This window comes from Opisthorchis viverrini (genome assembly GCF_000715545.1).
Source record: "Opisthorchis viverrini unplaced genomic scaffold opera_v5_160, whole genome shotgun sequence".
Classification (NCBI taxonomy): domain Eukaryota; kingdom Metazoa; phylum Platyhelminthes; class Trematoda; order Opisthorchiida; family Opisthorchiidae; genus Opisthorchis; species Opisthorchis viverrini.
Window position 1 is genome coordinate 210,127 of NW_008751817.1, and position 22,974 is coordinate 233,100.

At 43.5% G+C, this 22,974-nt stretch overlaps 1 protein-coding gene across 1 annotated transcript; it reads right to left on the reverse strand.

The window, feature by feature from the left end:
* Positions 1 to 934: 934 nt before the first annotated feature.
* T265_07162 (hypothetical protein) lies at positions 935 to 20,082 on the reverse strand (the record flags this gene model as incomplete). The annotated part of the gene is made up of 5 exons (XM_009172613.1): positions 935 to 1,264; positions 5,405 to 5,710; positions 19,461 to 19,778; positions 19,819 to 19,940; positions 19,974 to 20,082. The coding sequence occupies 5 exons, from the start codon at positions 20,080 to 20,082 to the stop codon at positions 935 to 937; spliced, it is 1,185 nt and encodes a 394-aa protein (XP_009170877.1).
* Between the last annotated feature and the right edge of the window lie 2,892 nt (positions 20,083 to 22,974).

Genomic DNA, 22,974 nt, shown 5'->3' on the forward strand with positions numbered 1-22,974 from the left:
TTCTCCGAGTGTCTTTCTAGAATCTTCGGGAGGATTCTTTTTTCAGGGAATTCCGGAACTAACGGGTACCTGCTCTTTCCGCCGTATTTTGAGTCTGACTGATATGAAATATCCATGCAGTAAGACTAAATTCCAAGCTCGCCTCTGCCCGAACACATCAATGTGCTACTTGCCCTTGTTTCGTACAAACGACAGCTAGTGTATAGCTATTGAAGCCCCTTTAATGGGCCACCCGTACTCAGTCAAGACCACAACATAGGGGACACCAGGTTTACAGGTACGCTAATGACGACCATGCATCTCTGTACCAATCGAAGAATGGAGCACGTTTTGGACTGGTTGTTGTTCCAATCCATACAAACCTCGCTTTGTGGGAAGCCACTACACCAGCATAATATTGGCTTTGTAACCCATAGGATGCATGCTTTTAACGTCGCACTGAAAACGGCGCATTAAACCAGAGCCTTATCCGAAACTATTTGGGATGTCTTTTGCGTCTCCTGTGATTCTGAGCTCTGCTGAGTTGGTCTTGCACCTTCTCATGGCTTAGCCATCTCTTTTAAGCCGAATAAATCAGAACCCGTAAACCCCGTATTCCCTTCAGAGTGTAGCAGCAGTAGCCAGCCTGAAACAGAAGTAACCATAGTTTTCATCCGAAGAGAATCTTATTCATACGGTGCTTCAGCCATCCAAAGGCTACCTATCTAATACGATCACGTTACTGTGCACATCAGTTGCAAGCGATCCAGTATTGGTCTCTTCGCGAAACGACAACTGTTTGAGTTTGTACAGCGGTAAAAAAACAAAACGAAAACATCCTGTACCTATGCACTCTCGTATGATGACAGCAAGTCGATACAAGAGGATTTGTATACATGTATTTACAGGAACGTTTTGAATTCAAATTCCGGACAACAATCACAGCGCGAAAACTTTACTGAGCAAGATATCGAATGGTTTCTAAAGCATGGTCAGTTAATTCTGTCACCGCAGACCATCGGATCAGGTTACCCAGGTGCCGCCACAGAAGTGCCAATCGATAAGCACCCTCCGCAGTTAGGCAGTGCGAAACGGAATCGAGTAGGACCTGTTGCCTGTAGTGTAGATCTTTGTCGATTCGAGAGAGCAGAGCATGTGATTCTGCAATGACTGCTGTCCAAAAAATCGGTAGGGGTGAGTTTCCACCGACTGATGGCTTGGGTGAAGAGAAACTAAGTTGCGAAGTCTGTTCCACAAGCTCTCCCGTGGCCGACAGTTGACTAATCTATAAAATAGAAAGGATATATGCTGATTGAAACCCTCAGTGATGAGGAAGCTGAATTTGGTTGAAGCTGACCAAAATATTAGCATGCAATAACACAACATACAATGGATAACATCAGGTACGATTAATCAGACTTCGAGTGCACCTAACCAACATTGAAATTCTGCAGCATTCATGCTATCTGGAACTCTTAATACGACACAATTGAAGAGCAATATGGCTCCTTACTGCTTTTAAGAAAATTGAAGTTGGTAGAACAAGAATATATTGAAAAGACAAGAAAAAGTGAACGATCCAGGTGTATTTAAGGTTACAGTAGTTTCAGTTGAAATAGAAATGTTGTAATCGGAACCAGTCAGATAAGCTGGCCTCAGCGAAAATTAGGAATTGTAAGCGGTGTCGGTCATTATGAACACGAGTTACTGCTGTTTCACGGCAACCGATCAGTCTCGGCCACGTTACCGTACAAGACCAGAGTAAATCTCCCGAACGGTTGTCCGATGCAAATAAAATCGCGCAAAAGAAAAATGACGCCAGAGTATAGCCTAAGAAAACCTCCAAAAGAGGTTGTTTGCATTCAGTTCCCTTTCCGCTGGGCAACAAAAGCACGGTTGACCCATCCGCAAGCATACGAAATATCACGTTGTCTTATGTAACATTGTGACCTGAATGGTATACCTCGAGGCCGCAACCATCGCTGAAGGTGCTCATGTCTTTTAGCAGTGTGTGAAAGCCATCGGCACAACCACTGGAAATATCATGTTTTTCCCACCTTTAACCTTGTTTCAGATGTATTCGACGGCATACCGTCTGGAAAAGGGCATTCTTTTAGATGCACATTGAATCGCCACGTTATCGTCGTTCATCAAATGACATCGAAGTAAGGTACATGGGATGAACACAATATCACACAACATCTTGGAGGGAAAATAGAATCATGCATACAGTTTCCACGTATCCTAGCATGTAACCTATCAGAGGGATGTATGTGACAATCTAGTTGGCCTTACCCATGCATTTAAGTGTCTTCTGCATTCCGTCAGATTTTCGATGTGCGACTGTACTTCGGAAAATCCGGTTTCAATTGCATAACCGAAACAAAGTTTACGGGCCTGTTCTGTTAGACCATCCCGGAGCAACTTCGCAGCATCAAGAGGCATAGTTTCCAGGTTCAAACCGTCTGGCATTCGCCCTATCAGATTACAAGAAAAAGCGGTGTAATTTAGGCGGCATTTCTATGAGTGTAAGTAGCAACTTTTCCCAATAATGCTCTTCGTATTGGAGGCAGTTTATGAGTATTCGCTCGTGTCTTTGGTGTAGAGTAACTCAAAACAGTGGCATCAAAAAACGGGGAAGGGATCCAGCGAACCTAAATTAAGATTCTGAAAGATCAGAAAACATGACTTGTCCGACATCAAAGCTGTGCAAGGAGTATGGGTCATAGATAGAAAGTTCAGTTATTGATTCCAATACGGTCCATTCCCTATTGAATTTATTTCAGTGAGAACCTCTAAATAGGAGTAAGCAACCGCAAGCAACTAAACCATTAGGGCTGTTGAACAGCAAGCAGTTATCTCGATCGTTTTAAATCTATCTTGAACTTCCGTTTGGCAACCATTAGTCGGCGGACAAACTCAGCACTTAACGTCCTAAGCCCCATTTTGAAACACCCCCAACGCTTTCATACAGATGTCACCCCAATTGGTGGCGAAACGCGTACAACCGAGTTGCCAGGCTCAGCGAGCAGAACATCGACTATACTTCACAGGCATCAATGCAGATACAGTACAAAGTGTATATCATAAGTCCAGGTCATCTCTATTTATGGCCTATTTCAGCCGATTTTCAAGTATGTGGTATAAAATCGTGAAGCATCGGCACCCATTCGGTGCATTGCTGCTGTGAAAGTGCAGGGAAGCACGGAGGCTGAGATACTATTCAAGTCTAGGCTGAGTGACTGAGTCTAAATCGACAACAACTGCAAAAGTTCACCAAAGTTGAAAGAGAACTTGACGACGGAATTCTAGGTAAAATGCTTTCGTCTGAAAATGTCACACAAACATCTGGTTTTACCGCCGCCTTATTTCGTAAGTATATTTGATTTATTTGGTGAGGGCCAATTTGCCAAAGGATGAAAGTCCAAACAAGTTAGCCACGGTGAAATAATGCAAGATAAATTGAACTCCTATTCAACAGAATTATTAAATTGTACTATCCAAGATTCTCCTGAATTTACGGAACTAAGATAAGTCCATAGTTAGCAATCGAATGAAAACATGTAGTTCTCAGATCAGATGAGTACCTATAAACTGCTGGATGCTCTAACGATGCTGCAAAGGTGTGCCGAAAACACACACGGCTAGTAAAATGACGATTACGGAGACTTCCAACGAGTAAACGCCTAGAAAACAGAATGAACAGCTGACTGGGCAGCTCAGGCAAACGATCAGAAAGTACCGAAAAATCGAAACAATCAGTTTCAAGAATGAATAATCGCCAGATGAGTGAACATGAAAAACTGGCTGGAACGGTGAAAACCACCCACCTTGATTGCAGTGCAGAATACACGTGGCTAGACGGGTAAACGAGTCACACGCACGAGTATGCTCCAAATCCCACGCCTTGGCTATTGAACCAACTTGCTTCAGCAAGGCGGAATATCGTTCATTACTGCAGAACAGAGAACTAGCGTCGTCCCATACCTGATTCAATCAAGAGAAAAATAGAGTTTTGTGGCGCAGAAACACGTATAACCGTGATGTGAAACTAAAGCGACTACAGACGTGGCTAGTTCCGGAAAAGCTCAGTCACACGAAGCGCTAAGCCTCCATTTGGGTCCATCAAGTGCTTAAAACAAGAACCAAATTTCAAATCAAATTCGCATGCTTCCAACAAGTGGTCGGCTTGCAAATGAGTTTTACCCCAACGGCTTATAACTTGTAATCGAGGGGTCGTGTAATTGAACCGACTTGTCTGATGGGTACAAAAAAGGGACGAAATATCTTTACGGGAACTGCCACATCCGGCCACGCATCCGGTCGAATTCCAAGGCCAGAACTTGGTAATTATCCGACCCTCTGCGAGAATCGATAATTGTTTTGAACTATTCACGTGTAACAGAACTAAGCCTAAGGCCTGGTGGAACGCAGAAAGCTTGCCACATACCCATGTCCACTGACAGAACACGGTACATGTTCAGCGACGCTGCACCAGCCTATCAGAGCATTTTTTTCAGAAACACAACAATGCATTACGGAAGAGTACCACTCCCTTCTCTACAAAGCCAAGTTCGTACTTTATGAGTAGACACCGGTGACAATAGGCATATGGAGAATGTTTACATCAAGGCACTCAAACCAGCACTAAGGCTACCCTTAGATGCACTAAGTTGGACACCTCCAAAATTGTCACTTTTAACTTTTTGGAAGACCCATGTTAAAATCTGCAGCTAGGGAATTCATCGTTCAGAACCGTTGAGAAAACATCTGATTATTGGTTGCCTACCTCTAATCAATTCTACTAGGCGATTTAATAATGAATCCTACTAAACATGCCCCTTGCGTGCATGCATCGTACGCCAGTACGCAGTCATCGTGTGAGCTAGAGGCTCGCATGACTCTCAACAGAAGTAGAATTGACCTGATTTCAAGTCTGTGTGTAACAGGCAAAAGACGTCTCACTTCAAACTTAACTGAGATACTCCACAGAAGCGATGACTGATTTTATTTTCGAAGGGAAAAACCATTGAATTACGTCAACTGTGAGAGGCTCATGATGTAAAAGAAGAACATCATAAACGAGATATTCAGCTGGGTTGTAGGTGAGTCTCCAGTCAAAACCCAATTGGTATGCAGATGAGTGTGTAAGTTGAAAAAAAGCAACTAATGTAGACCACGTAGTACACTAAGTTAGTTCCAGCTTGCATGGCAACGAATTATCACCCGACATGGGATCAATGAAGTTTCAGTCACTTTTAGTTGTCAGTATTCATTCCATCGCCTCGGACACTTGCGTGCAAACCAAAGTTTCAAAGTTATATTTGAGTGATTCAGGAAGGTTCACTAACCTACAAGACCGGTACACAGTAAGGGAATAAACGCCTTCACAGTCTGAAACTGTAAAAAGACAATACAAACCTACCGGAGACTGCGGGGTCTTTGTAGCAGAACGCGAGGTTGCTGATGGCGTGGACGTATATGCTGGGCGTCTCTTTTTCTTCCGACATTTCGGCACAGCCGCAGGAGTGTAATATGCACCTGATGGCTCTTCATCTACCTTCAAGCGCGAATGTAGATCATTTTGGCTCCAGCTCATTTGACTAGCTGCAATGACTGCTGTCCAAAAAATCGGTAGGGGTGAGTTTCCACCGACTGATGGCTTGGGTGAAGAGAAACTAAGTTGCGAAGTCTGTTCCACAAGCTCTCCCGTGGCCGACAGTTGACTAATCTATAAAATAGAAAGGATATATGCTGATTGAAACCCTCAGTGATGAGGAAGCTGAATTTGGTTGAAGCTGACCAAAATATTAGCATGCAATAACACAACATACAATGGATAACATCAGGTACGATTAATCAGACTTCGAGTGCACCTAACCAACATTGAAATTCTGCAGCATTCATGCTATCTGGAACTCTTAATACGACACAATTGAAGAGCAATATGGCTCCTTACTGCTTTTAAGAAAATTGAAGTTGGTAGAACAAGAATATATTGAAAAGACAAGAAAAAGTGAACGATCCAGGTGTATTTAAGGTTACAGTAGTTTCAGTTGAAATAGAAATGTTGTAATCGGAACCAGTCAGATAAGCTGGCCTCAGCGAAAATTAGGAATTGTAAGCGGTGTCGGTCATTATGAACACGAGTTACTGCTGTTTCACGGCAACCGATCAGTCTCGGCCACGTTACCGTACAAGACCAGAGTAAATCTCCCGAACGGTTGTCCGATGCAAATAAAATCGCGCAAAAGAAAAATGACGCCAGAGTATAGCCTAAGAAAACCTCCAAAAGAGGTTGTTTGCATTCAGTTCCCTTTCCGCTGGGCAACAAAAGCACGGTTGACCCATCCGCAAGCATACGAAATATCACGTTGTCTTATGTAACATTGTGACCTGAATGGTATACCTCGAGGCCGCAACCATCGCTGAAGGTGCTCATGTCTTTTAGCAGTGTGTGAAAGCCATCGGCACAACCACTGGAAATATCATGTTTTTCCCACCTTTAACCTTGTTTCAGATGTATTCGACGGCATACCGTCTGGAAAAGGGCATTCTTTTAGATGCACATTGAATCGCCACGTTATCGTCGTTCATCAAATGACATCGAAGTAAGGTACATGGGATGAACACAATATCACACAACATCTTGGAGGGAAAATAGAATCATGCATACAGTTTCCACGTATCCTAGCATGTAACCTATCAGAGGGATGTATGTGACAATCTAGTTGGCCTTACCCATGCATTTAAGTGTCTTCTGCATTCCGTCAGATTTTCGATGTGCGACTGTACTTCGGAAAATCCGGTTTCAATTGCATAACCGAAACAAAGTTTACGGGCCTGTTCTGTTAGACCATCCCGGAGCAACTTCGCAGCATCAAGAGGCATAGTTTCCAGGTTCAAACCGTCTGGCATTCGCCCTATCAGATTACAAGAAAAAGCGGTGTAATTTAGGCGGCATTTCTATGAGTGTAAGTAGCAACTTTTCCCAATAATGCTCTTCGTATTGGAGGCAGTTTATGAGTATTCGCTCGTGTCTTTGGTGTAGAGTAACTCAAAACAGTGGCATCAAAAAACGGGGAAGGGATCCAGCGAACCTAAATTAAGATTCTGAAAGATCAGAAAACATGACTTGTCCGACATCAAAGCTGTGCAAGGAGTATGGGTCATAGATAGAAAGTTCAGTTATTGATTCCAATACGGTCCATTCCCTATTGAATTTATTTCAGTGAGAACCTCTAAATAGGAGTAAGCAACCGCAAGCAACTAAACCATTAGGGCTGTTGAACAGCAAGCAGTTATCTCGATCGTTTTAAATCTATCTTGAACTTCCGTTTGGCAACCATTAGTCGGCGGACAAACTCAGCACTTAACGTCCTAAGCCCCATTTTGAAACACCCCCAACGCTTTCATACAGATGTCACCCCAATTGGTGGCGAAACGCGTACAACCGAGTTGCCAGGCTCAGCGAGCAGAACATCGACTATACTTCACAGGCATCAATGCAGATACAGTACAAAGTGTATATCATAAGTCCAGGTCATCTCTATTTATGGCCTATTTCAGCCGATTTTCAAGTATGTGGTATAAAATCGTGAAGCATCGGCACCCATTCGGTGCATTGCTGCTGTGAAAGTGCAGGGAAGCACGGAGGCTGAGATACTATTCAAGTCTAGGCTGAGTGACTGAGTCTAAATCGACAACAACTGCAAAAGTTCACCAAAGTTGAAAGAGAACTTGACGACGGAATTCTAGGTAAAATGCTTTCGTCTGAAAATGTCACACAAACATCTGGTTTTACCGCCGCCTTATTTCGTAAGTATATTTGATTTATTTGGTGAGGGCCAATTTGCCAAAGGATGAAAGTCCAAACAAGTTAGCCACGGTGAAATAATGCAAGATAAATTGAACTCCTATTCAACAGAATTATTAAATTGTACTATCCAAGATTCTCCTGAATTTACGGAACTAAGATAAGTCCATAGTTAGCAATCGAATGAAAACATGTAGTTCTCAGATCAGATGAGTACCTATAAACTGCTGGATGCTCTAACGATGCTGCAAAGGTGTGCCGAAAACACACACGGCTAGTAAAATGACGATTACGGAGACTTCCAACGAGTAAACGCCTAGAAAACAGAATGAACAGCTGACTGGGCAGCTCAGGCAAACGATCAGAAAGTACCGAAAAATCGAAACAATCAGTTTCAAGAATGAATAATCGCCAGATGAGTGAACATGAAAAACTGGCTGGAACGGTGAAAACCACCCACCTTGATTGCAGTGCAGAATACACGTGGCTAGACGGGTAAACGAGTCACACGCACGAGTATGCTCCAAATCCCACGCCTTGGCTATTGAACCAACTTGCTTCAGCAAGGCGGAATATCGTTCATTACTGCAGAACAGAGAACTAGCGTCGTCCCATACCTGATTCAATCAAGAGAAAAATAGAGTTTTGTGGCGCAGAAACACGTATAACCGTGATGTGAAACTAAAGCGACTACAGACGTGGCTAGTTCCGGAAAAGCTCAGTCACACGAAGCGCTAAGCCTCCATTTGGGTCCATCAAGTGCTTAAAACAAGAACCAAATTTCAAATCAAATTCGCATGCTTCCAACAAGTGGTCGGCTTGCAAATGAGTTTTACCCCAACGGCTTATAACTTGTAATCGAGGGGTCGTGTAATTGAACCGACTTGTCTGATGGGTACAAAAAAGGGACGAAATATCTTTACGGGAACTGCCACATCCGGCCACGCATCCGGTCGAATTCCAAGGCCAGAACTTGGTAATTATCCGACCCTCTGCGAGAATCGATAATTGTTTTGAACTATTCACGTGTAACAGAACTAAGCCTAAGGCCTGGTGGAACGCAGAAAGCTTGCCACATACCCATGTCCACTGACAGAACACGGTACATGTTCAGCGACGCTGCACCAGCCTATCAGAGCATTTTTTTCAGAAACACAACAATGCATTACGGAAGAGTACCACTCCCTTCTCTACAAAGCCAAGTTCGTACTTTATGAGTAGACACCGGTGACAATAGGCATATGGAGAATGTTTACATCAAGGCACTCAAACCAGCACTAAGGCTACCCTTAGATGCACTAAGTTGGACACCTCCAAAATTGTCACTTTTAACTTTTTGGAAGACCCATGTTAAAATCTGCAGCTAGGGAATTCATCGTTCAGAACCGTTGAGAAAACATCTGATTATTGGTTGCCTACCTCTAATCAATTCTACTAGGCGATTTAATAATGAATCCTACTAAACATGCCCCTTGCGTGCATGCATCGTACGCCAGTACGCAGTCATCGTGTGAGCTAGAGGCTCGCATGACTCTCAACAGAAGTAGAATTGACCTGATTTCAAGTCTGTGTGTAACAGGCAAAAGACGTCTCACTTCAAACTTAACTGAGATACTCCACAGAAGCGATGACTGATTTTATTTTCGAAGGGAAAAACCATTGAATTACGTCAACTGTGAGAGGCTCATGATGTAAAAGAAGAACATCATAAACGAGATATTCAGCTGGGTTGTAGGTGAGTCTCCAGTCAAAACCCAATTGGTATGCAGATGAGTGTGTAAGTTGAAAAAAAGCAACTAATGTAGACCACGTAGTACACTAAGTTAGTTCCAGCTTGCATGGCAACGAATTATCACCCGACATGGGATCAATGAAGTTTCAGTCACTTTTAGTTGTCAGTATTCATTCCATCGCCTCGGACACTTGCGTGCAAACCAAAGTTTCAAAGTTATATTTGAGTGATTCAGGAAGGTTCACTAACCTACAAGACCGGTACACAGTAAGGGAATAAACGCCTTCACAGTCTGAAACTGTAAAAAGACATTCCAAACCTACCGGAGACTGCGGGGTCTTTGTAGCAGAACGCGAGGTTGCTGATGGCGTGGACGTATATGCTGGGCGTCTCTTTTCTTCCGAACATTTCGGCACAGCCGCAGGAGTGTAATATGCACCTGATGGCTCTTCATCTACCTTCAAGCGCGAATGTAGATCATTTTGGCTCCAGCTCATTTGACTAGTACACAAAATTGCGACGTAATTGAACGCCAGAAGGATGAAATATGAAAGTATCCTATAAAGTAGGGATAATAGTGGTAAGGTTGGCGTTGAACCACATTCAAGCACCAATCAACCAACAAATGTCCTCAAAGATATTCCATATTCAAAGTGGAGTGGCGTTGCCAAGACCATAGTCGAAATGGCCGTGTCTGCCGATCATATATTCACGCCGCTACATACAAACCCGACGGGAATCTAAATGAAGAGTTACTTCAACAAAATCCGCAAATTGGTGTCCCGTGAAGGCAACAAGACAAAGGAGGGTAACGAGGACTGTATGCACACCTATTCCAATGCGAAGTTCGATGACATGACGCGCAACTTCAGCCCGTCCAACATAAAAATTGCAGGTGCCTTCAGATACATCGTCCAAAATACGGTTGCTCCATAATCATGCGTCAATGACGTGGAGAAGCTTTGTTTGAGTGGATAGTAGTATGTATTCCATGGGACAAATGAACAAACAAGCGAACAAATTATCGGTGTTTAGCAAAAATATGTCTGGAAAGTGAATATGGTAGATTTTATAATTTAAAAGTTGACAAAACAAATAACAAGTCCATTCCAGAAGATCGTCCAGAGAGGCAAAGACCTAAAAATCACAGGAATAAGCGTCTCATGGCGAAGACCACAATGAAATTTCGTATGGCTCAGCAGTATGCTATCTAGGTCCGTGTGAGCAAACACCGTCATTCACTGCTTTTATTACATTTTTGATCTCCAGACCGTCCGCAGACGCGTACACAAACTCGGTTGCTTGGGATAAAAATTGCAGGGAAGTGGTGAATAACGTTTCTGTGACGTAACTCAGCCACATCTCTCAAATATGTAACCGGGACGTGACCGAAACTTGCTGGGGCTATGTATCAGAACGAATCTGCAGTTAGCGCGTTGTGGCAGCTGCAGATATTGACAAGCTATAGAACGGGCGTAGTCTAACCAGGACGCGGTACACTACCAATACGCAGAGATTTAGGACCCATGGAATGGTCAATAGGTACGTTTTCTACCTTGATAACCGAATATCATTGTCATCTGGATTAATTATGAAGATAATTATCCGTTTTCTGGGCTCCTCGTATTAACATACGTACTGACTAAAACTCAGGCCTGAAGGCCTACCGAGATGGCGAAAAACCTCCACACTATTGACAAATTCCAGTCCCTATAAAAACAATGCATGGATTAAGAAGGATGAGTTGAACTTTTCGGTCGGTTGGAACCCGATAAGACAGTTTTAATCAAAAACGAAACGAGTCTTGATGGATTATAGATAGTATGAGTACGGAATAATAGACTAATTGGTCAAAGGACCGGGATCCTTTAGTGATAAAAGGTTACAACGACCTTAAACAGAATCATTCTTGTGTTACAGAACATTGTGGGATCGAACTCAATTTATAACAACTGTTGTGGTTCTGTTTGGTATCAGAATCGAATAAACCTTCTAGGTTATATGTACCACTGAAAATACGCAACAGAGAATAGCTTCCCACGCCCGGTTGTGGATTACACTGATTATTTTAAGTCAGAATTATTCAAACGTCTCTGGGTAATATGAAGATCAGTTCAAGAGAACCTGTTGAGGACCGCACCAAGTGTGGCCATACTATTGCACCGGGAAGTGTTACATCGGGTAGACTAGTAGGCACCGAAACCTTCGAATCAACAAACCTAGACTTCTTGAACCGATATAGAAAATACCAGTGAACTACACAACGAACGTCCTCTAGAGAGTAGCTGAGACTCAATATCATACGACCGCGCACCAGTTTGAGAAAAAGCTGACCACCCGATCTTCAACAGGTTGGCACTCTAAGCATGACAGCTTCAGGCGATGTTGAGTTGGGAACAAACCACCACATGAAGTTAGATAAAGCAGGACAGGCTTCATGTAACCCAAAAACTCTATTCAAAATTTCAAAGGAAGCTAACCTTACAAATAACGTAACACGCACACAGCCAACATCCGGAACATCTGCGCGGTTTGGGGGATAGGACAGAGCATTTCACCACATGATGCTTTGTTCCGTCATCCATTTTACTCTGAGTTCAGTCCAGCAGTTTCAGCTAGCATATTCACCCTGAATTCATCCACATCGTCGCGAAGGAAATATTCCTGTTGGTGATTTTGCTCGCCAAAAAAAATTATCTCTGCATTTGATAATGTATTGGGAAAGGGGCAGGCTGCTTTACGACACGTCCTGTTAAAAATTCCTGGTATATTTCATAAGACACCCAGAAAAATTCGGAAAAGTATGAACGTGATTACATGTCAAATCAGAGCGCCCCGATCGATATTGAACTTCACACGAAGCCGGAATGGTTACGGACTCCTCGGGACACTGTAAATCTACTTGGTTTCATCTTTAGATTTCTACAAAGGGAATTTGAGATCTACGTCGGGTCATCTTGAGACCCGAGACATCTCACAAAACGGTATAGCAACTACTAGGTTGGCTTTCATCAAAACCAACACAAATTTATTACTTACTATCGTTTCCGAATAGAGCTCCTATTCAAATTTAACAGTGTGGCGAATGGCGGTACATAGTGCTTCTGTACGAAAAGTTCAATGACTACCCAAGTTATTTCCCCGCTTATGCATAAATTTCAGCTGTGCGATATTTCTTCGGAGACTATAAAGGGGAATGAATGGGCATGAAGTGCGCATGGTTAACACCAAGAGCTGTTCACCAGGCGGAAGAAACTTAGAAATTTGTAGAAAAGTTTGCATACATTTAAGTCCATTTTTATCTCGGTTCTGATGTTAAATCTGATTCTGTGCTAGGAAAGTATACACCAGTTCATTAGGATACTATTCGAATTCGTTAACACTTTTTCACAGAGGAAACTACTCACAAGGCTGCTGAAAACTTTTCGATAGCCCACGACCGGTTTCGCCCTTCTTGGGACTCATCAGGTAGGCGCAGTCCCCGAGTTTCCGTCAACCTTATGTTCTACTTGAACCCAAATTGGACTGTTTTCGGGAACTACACTCATTTGCAAATCAATTTGGTTTTCACGAGAGACTCGACTGAATCCCTCGTTTATGATATTCTACGGCTGAATATGCTGCACACAGGTCGCCTCATATTTGAGTTGGCACAATATTCGAAAGGCATCGATAGAAGGCGCCCGGTTTCGCAATTCTTGGGGCTCATCAGGTAGGCGCAGTCCTCGAGTCTCCGTTAAACATACGATCTACTTGAACCCAAGGTTGCACTGTTTTCGAGAAATACACTCATTTGCAAATCAATTTGGTTTTCACGAGAGACTCGACTGAATCCCTCGTTTATGATATTCTACGGCTGAATATGCTGCACACAGGTCGCCTCATATTTGAGTTGGCACAATATTCGAGATATCGCAGCATACTTTCATAAAGGAAACTACTCACAAGGTTGTCGAGCTCCGGGAAAGGTGAAACCTGTCGTGGGCTGTCGAAGAGTTTTCAGTGTGTTGTGTGCAGCACATTCAGTTGTAGAATATCACAAACGAGAGATTCAGTTGAGTCCCTCGTGAAAACCAAATCGTTAACACTTTATTCGAGTCTGCATGGTTCGGAAGAAAGTTCAAGGTGTAACCACACCACGTTTCATCAATAACAGAGTGCTAAGAAAGACCAATTGCGAATGATGCCATATTGTGTAAACTCGAAATGGCGGTAAAAAACCGCACTTAGTACACAGGGATCTAAAATATAAATGAACAGATTCCGTTTCTCTAAACGATTACTGGACTGGGAAGCAGGCTAAGAAAGGTTGATTAAGAATCATCTTCGTGAGTCTCATGGGAAAAAATACCCAATATTTGAAAGACAGTCTTTGCACTGCATACCTTGTTGGAAACACTCTGAAGGTTGACACCACCTCGGTTTGCAAATACGAACTATGCTTTTGACACAGATCGGTCTACCTAAATGAACTACCCCCAAGAAGCCGTAATAATGAATGACATCTAAAAACTGGGGTCTTTCAAACCAAGTATCCGATTCCACTAGATCAATTCCGATGCTCAGTATGTTTGAACGTCTGAAAGTATATCACCATGAACCGGAGGCATCTGTCTACATGGCCTTAAACGTCACGTTTTAGCTGGCCTCACAAACACGAATAGCCTCATCTTACAGAAGAGTTTCCTACTGCACTGCACAACTGTGTCCTGGAAACAACGCTATCTAGGACCATGTTCCCGTCAGATGAACCACAGGTGAGTAATAGCCGCTCTTTTCATCCTAATTCAACTGAATACAGCGGTGTTAGCGGATATGAGTAGTTCAGGTAAGCTGGTTGGCTACTATTTTGCTCGCTGAGATTCGCAATTGAATTACAAACGTTTAGTCGCCAATCAGGATTATTCGGTCAGTGTGCAGGGGGTGGAACACAACCAACCTTCCAATGTTTACAGCTAAGTGCTTCGGGATCCTGACTTACCATACCACTGAAGCACACGAACGCAGATATATCCTCCGAGCTAGAATAGCGGATACCACCAATACTGGCCTCACTGAGCCAACCCGTATCCCTCTCGAAGCCTTCTCAAGGAACCCGACGAGAATTTTGAGCCTGCAGAGTAGGGCCTGGTCACTACCATCCAGTTGCAATTCATCTATTAAAAAGAAGGCCAAAAGCAGCTGTTCAACGGTTAAACCGAGCTGAAATCAACGTTCTCCATGTAGAGGGGTGGCCAAGACCTCGGTTTCAAGTCGCCCACGGGAAGTGTCCGGATTTACTATAAGTGACACTGGCAACCTCAAAAAAAAAACAGTAATCCACTGGACTACCAGGACGTCTGATTCATTTGAAAGTGCTTCGGGATCCTGACTTACCATACCACTGAAGCACACGAACGCAGATATATCCTCCGAGCTAGAATAGCGGATACCACCAATACTGGCCTCACTGAGCCAACCCGTATCCCTCTCGAAGCCTTCTCAAGGAACCCGACGAGAATTTTGAGCCTGCAGAGTAGGGCCTGGTCACTACCATCCAGTTGCAATTCATCTATTAAAAAGAAGGCCAAAAGCAGCTGTTCAACGGTTAAACCGAGCTGAAATCAACGTTCTCCATGTAGAGGGGTGGCCAAGACCTCGGTTTCAAGTCGCCCACGGGAAGTGTCCGGATTTACTATAAGTGACACTGGCAACCTCAAAAAAAAAACAGTAATCCACTGGACTACCAGGACGTCTGAATTCATTTGAAAGACGTCCAAACTGTAACAGCCACATGACACCCAGTGTGACAATACACTATCGCGAATCTGCACGTCAATCCTGTGCTTTACAGACATTTCCTTATCTAAAACTTATGTGACTCTCCGGAACAATACGCTCACTGAGAATAGATTGACACTCATACGAGACCTACAACTGAGGATAACGCATACAAAAACACCGTCGTCTGCATTCCGCCAAACCTTGAGAGGAAGCTATAGGGAGGGTCAAGAACCAAGCACATTCGCTATTTACATAAGTCAATCCAGAAGAGATAGATTCTATGTAAGTAAAAGAGCTTATTATTCTAAGAGCTTTCCAGTGGGAATTCACTACCGAAACTGAGCAGCCTATTGTTGGGACACGTTCAGACTGATACGTACATGCGCAGAGAAGGGTCATCATTGGTCAATATACGATCCAGATAGCATGTGTGTGAGCTGAACTCACGAAACATGGCGTAGCAACAAGAGTGGGTATGAAATTGGTCAATATAGGAAAGTCGCCGTTGGTTGGACAAAAACAACCAAGCAACGACCATATTTGACCAGTCAACCATCGTATAGATTAACACACTAGCTCTGGATGTTGGACAGTAGAGCCATGTTTTTGATCTTCTATTTTCTCCTCATTGCGCTAGGCCCAATTCAGGCGTGCTCAAGATACAACACATATCTACTTCCGTATTGAGGGTAAATGACAAAACCTGAAAAACACCGCTTGCCATTGTGGGAGCGTCTAGACGTGTCACAAACGACAGCGGCTGCACACGTCCACGGCCAACACCGTCGGGATATAAGAGGCCCATGATTCCCAGAAAAGAAGCGCACTAATTCAAGAATGGAAGAGGTGAAAGAGAGAGAAAGATGTCATCAAGTCAGCTCGTTTCAGACGATCACATATCAGCTACCCGACCCACTGGGTTGGTGGCGCATCAACAATGGATACGTGCCGACATACTGGCGGTCAGATTGAACTTCTGGGTTCGGTTTAACTGACCCCTGATACCCATTAATCCGATAAAGGTTGATCAAACAGTGATATATACCTTGACCAGAGTTTGCCAACTCTTATAGTTGGCTCGAAATACACTCTCCCAATACTAACGTGATGCGGTCATGTGATGGGAGACCGACATAACACTGTTCCAAAAGTTAGTTCACCATGGCTGTCATTTCTCGAACCTGAGTAAATCTGATTGAACGTTTGAAATAACATATGAATACTATTCGTTTTCCTACTAAGTTTTTAATTAGCCCTTTATTGAGGAGCGTGCTCAAGGCTGTGTTACGAATGTTGACTGTCCTTTTTTAATCAAAAGCGAAATTCACACTAGTCAGAAAGCCGATAACACGATAACTTATGGGAGGACCGTATCTCCGTGAAGTAAATCGACAACGAAGACATCAAACACAACTGATCAATAAAGAACCTCGTATAGGGCAGGTGGCGATGCAGAGCCTATAACAAGTTACAATGCAACACGATCGAAAAATAATTTTGAGAATCCGGTTCAAGGCTGCTGGCTAATCATTTCAACAGTCCACAGTGCACAACTAAAAGTTAACATAAGCCAAAGGCATCCTTTCAGCAAGTTCCACCTGTTTTAGTCAGCACTGCAAACAAACAATGACCGCCTAACAGAAGCTACTAACTAACCAATCAGGAGGCGGACCGATCGCACTCATGCGAATTCGAACAGGCAATGCAGGGTGAGAAACAGAGTTACCTAAGATCACGTGTACATTAATAAAGAAGCAATGATTTTGCTTAATACAGTGATGGTTTACAGAAGTGAACCAAATCCTTTTTTGATCGATTGCAGAGGTCAAGACATTCTGCGCTTTGATTCTAGCGCGAAAACGAGACCTATGTCAACATTCAACTGACTGGGGAGTGCATCCAAGAGCAATAAAGATATCGACCATATTCGATTGCGAATATAAAAACTTAAAGTTCGTCATAACTCCAGGTAAAACCGTGCCAGTCATAAAATTTCAACCCAAAGTGCACATGAAAAACTTTGGTTCCTTGGCACTCTTGGGCACGTCAGGGTTGATAATCATGGAATAGAATAACCAGATTATTGTGGAAAAATAAATCTTATGTCGAACACCAAGGGACAGCGGACAAGCTAGTTTGACCAGGCACTAGTAAAACCAACTGCTTTTCGTCCTCCCTGTTTCTAGTGATTATCGTTCCTAAAGCAAAGATACAATGCCCAATGGACAATGAGTGGATAAATGGTTCCCATTGGATTCACAACGAACCAATACCAACTAAGTTTTGAACAAAAAGCTCACACCAAACTGCATCGCATGTTGACGATAGAATGATCGTGTAAAAGGGATGGAGCAGACAGCAAGAGTGCATTTCTACACAGCAAATCACAGAACCCAAGCACTATTGTGCCAGGCTCAACAGTTTCAAATGTGTCCGGATCAAATTGGTCAGATAGGTGATCATCAGGAGGTCCTTGTAACTCGAATTGATCAAAGCGTCTAAATGTGCCGGGTCCAGCTTCGGTATGGATAAAATCAACTGGGTGATGGCACGCCCGATCGTAGGGTCTGCTGATCGCTTCCCGTTCAACACATCATCGACGTATGTGATGACTTGTTCCAGCATCGAAATAACGTTTTGAGACAAGTGAAATAGATGTAGCATGTCATCCCCAAGCTGCGAAAGATAAAACAGTGGCGAACGTGTGAGCAAGAAAATAGGTCGAAAGTTTCCGGAGCACAAAAGAACGAACAAAAAGTGCTTAACGAATTTAAATAGTGATTTTCGAATTAAAATCGTATTGTGAATAGTCCGAGAACTGTTGTACCAGCGAAATACCCTTTCTGACTGAGCAATGAGGCTTTGTCTGTGCAACAAACTTAGTTACAGATTAGCACAGACTGGAAATTTAGTTACCCATTGTTAGAAAACGATTTGCTCAATTTGGTTACCAAGCATGAAATAAGATTGAGAATTCCAAGCCTACGCCTTATTTTGCGAGCAATAAAAAGAGTGAAAGCGAGCTGTTCAAGCATTGACCACAAGAACGCCTGTTTCCTCTAACAAAAAAAAACAGAAAGAAAGTAGAAAATATCGGCGAATGATAAATTTCCGGACTACCGTTGCCCGATTTCCCTGCGGACATCAGTGGACGACTGAGATAATCATTCACCAGTGAAAATGTCCCTCGTGGAGTTGGCTACATAATCTGGGTTGATATCCTTCACTTTCAACAGTGTATGGAGGTGCACCTAAGCCCACGAAGTAGACGCCCTTTACATTGCTAAAACCTAAATGTGAATGTTCGATTCTACTTCCGCTCAAAAGTACCAGTGTTGTTACAAGAAACACAGTAATGACCTTTTTGGAAGAATCACTCAAACATGTTCGCATCCTCCTTACTGTGGGGTGTACCACACTGTTTGTAACAGTTCGGTGGAGAAATACAGATATATCCATTAGCAGCTTTTGACCTTAAGTCGGAGTGTGGAAAGGAATAGTCTGGGGAGAAGGGTTTTGTAAATTCGGAAAAGCGACCACCACAGATTCACACTTACTGCGAAGACAGCCGGTCGTAGGAAGCTTCAAACTAACATCTAAGCATGCGCAGTTCCCAGCTGCACACCAGCCGTGGGACAATGATCTAAGTTTGCGCCTTACGGAGGTTAATCTCGCGAGATCCGACTGGTACAAAGCGCCCTATCTGTTCAAGATATTCACCAACTAAATATGATACACAAAAGTCGTCTTAGGCTTCATCTAGTACGATATTCGAGACACCACATTACTTCTTGATGGAAACTCGGGGATTGTATCTACCTGGTAGGCCCCAACACGAGTAGAATTGGTCATGGGTTGTTGAAGAGCCCTCAAGTGCACAATAATCTGGATCAAATTGCCACGTTTCAAGAGGACACACACATGCGAGTGAAAACCCAAGCATATTCTCCAGTGGGATAAGACATGTATGGCTTATAAAAAGCATGGATGATATGATAAAAGTGCGTACACTGATCTAAGCCAATTTTGCTCTGCTCGGGATTCAGGTAAACGCAGTCTGAGGTAAACTGATAGGGCAGTTCTCACTCTGAGAACCAATTTGTAACTGAGCACTTAATTGAAGCAGGTGTTCCGGATCAAACCAAATGCTAAACGGTGACCACAACTCACTTCTGGCTGCAACTGACATTTGGGGTTGATAGCTGATGCCATCATTTCTACTGCGCACCGTTCAGCAGCGTAGAACTCAATTTCCACTTCCAGCGGTACAAAGACAATACCTCTTGTCCCACCAGGGATACCAAGTGGTCGGCTAAGATAGGCTTTGATTCCCAGTTTGTCGCCGACAGATAAGCTAACGTCCACCAATAGGAATAATACCTCCGAGTTTGTCGACTGCATATAGTAAACTTGATGAATGAGTTTGAAGTACTCGGTTATTTCACTCCCGGTCGCATACCAACCGACCATCCTCTGATTACGATTGACCTAAACAGCAGCATTATTTCGGTATATATAAGCGACTTACCATTCTTTCCAACTGGCTCATGCTCTTGCGCAGTTCGAGGTCCATCAGCACAATGGCATCGGATTCGGCATAGAGAACACCAAAACAATTAGTAACCTCCGTCATCCCTTTGTGAACGGAGCCTGTACACGGTAAAATGAACAAGCAGAACTAACCCAGTAGTGTTCCAATAACCGTTTCAGTGCCCTCATTCCGTCTTTCATAGGCATCCACAATTGACGCTAAGACTACTGGATGGATACGCACGGTTGCGCCGGACTCCATATTGTTCTAGTCAACAAATATAACCTGGAAAAACAACAACAGGAAGCGACACACCTAAAACCGAGAAGTGGATAATGTTGAGAAAACAGAGAAATCATATTCATATCACAAAACCCTATGACAGTGTCGATGAAATTCAACTAGATAGAAAATAAAACGATTCATTCTAATCCTGTAAGTTCAGAAACCACGTAGGTGTTGCAAAATTGGTTTCTGGTTGTAGTCACTTTGTCAAGCTGACAAAATGACACCAGCCAATGAGATAACGTGTGTGCATGGTTTTTAGCGTCAAGTGATGATACTTAGTCGATGAGAAAAACCTGGCATTGTAGTAATGCCAAGCAGTCATCAGACTATACCGCAACCGAATGTACCATACGATGCCCGTAGGTCATTTCCAGTCCAGGTTTGCAGCACTCCTACATAACAGGCTGTTAGGACAGTCAGCTCATGACGAGCAATTCGACCTTTTGTATTAAGTGAACCTTCATTTTCTCTCTGTTGTAGTCAACTGAGCCACAACGCGCTTTCTTCCATTGGTTCATATGCAATACAGCTGATCTTCATCCGGTGTCCTTTGTCTTCTTCCTAGAGGTTTTCCCACTCAAGTAAAAAAAAAAAAGATAAAGCGTTCAGCTGTAGCACCCTTCCGGTGCCTAGCTGCCATGCCACCCGAAAGAAGCACGAGGGCTGGGATACTGCCAGGTTGCCCAAGCCTAGACAAGTACTAGATTATCAAACGTGATGGAACGAATTCCCTCAAGCTCCCAAATCACCCAACTAGCACACAAACAAAACACAGTCAAGCCAGTGCACAACACAAACTTGCCATAAATTGATGATGTATAGGACTAAATTTCAAAATCAAAGACGAGAGCAGTAAAAGAGATACCACCTTGGTGTATTGGTCGAGCTTGGGCGTTGCCATAGCCCAAGGGGCTTGAGAGCTAAACTATGCTAATAGGCTACAAGGAAAACAGATTAAGAGCAGATCCTACCAAGGAAACATTTTCAGAGCCACAAGACTTCCATCAAATTCACCTCAGGGACACAGATCCCGGGGGCGGAACGGCATACATTACCTGGTCCTGCCAACAAAAAAATCAAGCAACAAACAGTTCAGCTATAGCAGCCTTTCGGTATCTAACTGCCATTCCACCCGAAGGAAGCACGAGGGCTAAGATATTGCCAGTTGCCCAAGCCTCGACAGGGGAAGTCAATATGCAGAGGTCGGTTTCGAACCACAGACCTCCTGGGCGGTAGATTCGCGCTCTAACCACTGAGCCATTAGAAGAGCTCGTGAAATAATAACTTGATTTTTACTACAAGACATCCTTCAGGAATGTCGTGGGGGGAACCGAACTTCCTGTGGACTGTTTTTGCACACCACCAAAGACCACAGACCCGGTCAACAGAGGAGCACTACACACTGTCCTAAGAAACCTCAGATGTCTGAATAGGTTTGCCAACCTTGACAACGCGTTTCTCATCTGGGTGAAAACCTGTGCGCAAATATACTGACTAAAATTAGCGATTTCGTGGTTCCCCCAATGACTAGTTTCTTCCCTGAGAGCATAGTCCACGCCCCATGATGGTGTTCTAGATTGAGTGACGGACCATCACTTTGTACAGTTCACCATAAACACAGCTGATACACTGACCGTCGCAGCATGAATTTCTCTTGGCCGGACTTGGCCTGGCTAATAATTTAGGGACACAAACTTACACAGCACCATCAGCTGGAAGAATTCGTTGTTACGAAATGGAAACTCAACAACAAAATAATTATCGAGTTGCCGGTAATGCTTATTGTTTTCTTCGTCACAGAGAATACGCTTTTTATCATAGGTCGTTGCGCTTGGTGGTTCTTATTCACTTTTGGACGAAAACAAACAAACTAGTGGGAATAATATGGCCCAAAGAAAGACACTGACGAACACTGTGCATGTTCACCATGTTGCGTTAAGGCAGTAAATCCTCCAGACGAAGTAGAAGGCTCTTTCGCTCCTCAGTATTTTAATATTGAGGATGTTTTCTTGAGGTGAGGGTACTGTACTATCATCTACGATGAGAATCAAAAGGAACAGACAGTACATGGAGTTATGATAAAGGTGTGTATCTTTTTGGAATAACCAGAGGCTCAAAAACGAGTATTGCTTAACCATCCCGAATGCAAGATTCAAGTACAGTAGTTCAGCCTAAAGAGCCTCTCTATCTAGAGCCATCTGCCATGAATATCGAGTGGTGATGAGCTCGAGATGTGTAGGTGGTTAGGGCACGAACTTACCTACCAGAATGTCCGAAGTTCGAACCAGACCTACACATCTCGACTTATCCTGTCTAGGATTGGACAACCCGGCAGTACCTCGGTCCTTATGCTTCCCTCAAATAGCATGGCAACTAGGCATGGTAACAGGTGCTACAGCTGAACCATTTCGAGTGGCAATGCAGCGCCAATGTCCGTACAGTTTTCAGCTTGTGAAGTGATACTTCATTACTCAGCCCATCACCATCATCACTGACAGCAACACTAAGTGAGAAAACTGGTGCTTTACTGCCACACAACCATGTTAATTTATCTGAAGAAAGCCTTATGACAGAAAAAAGAACATGTGAAAGGGAAGGAGACCTAGGGATAGCCTGAAACAAACAGTGACAGTATAACTGCCCTGAATCTGAAGGGACGTGTGTGTCAAGCTAGAGTACGGGCTGTTTTGTTGTATGGCTGTAAGACTTGGCTTATTCGAGCAGCGGAACTGAGACGTCTTCAGGTGTTCGGCAATCGTTGTCTCAGAACCATAGCTCGTGTAAGTTGGTGTCGGCGAATCCGTAACGAGGCAGTTAGAAAGCGTGTTTTCGGTTGTGTAACGGGTACTTCCATTGAAGAATGTG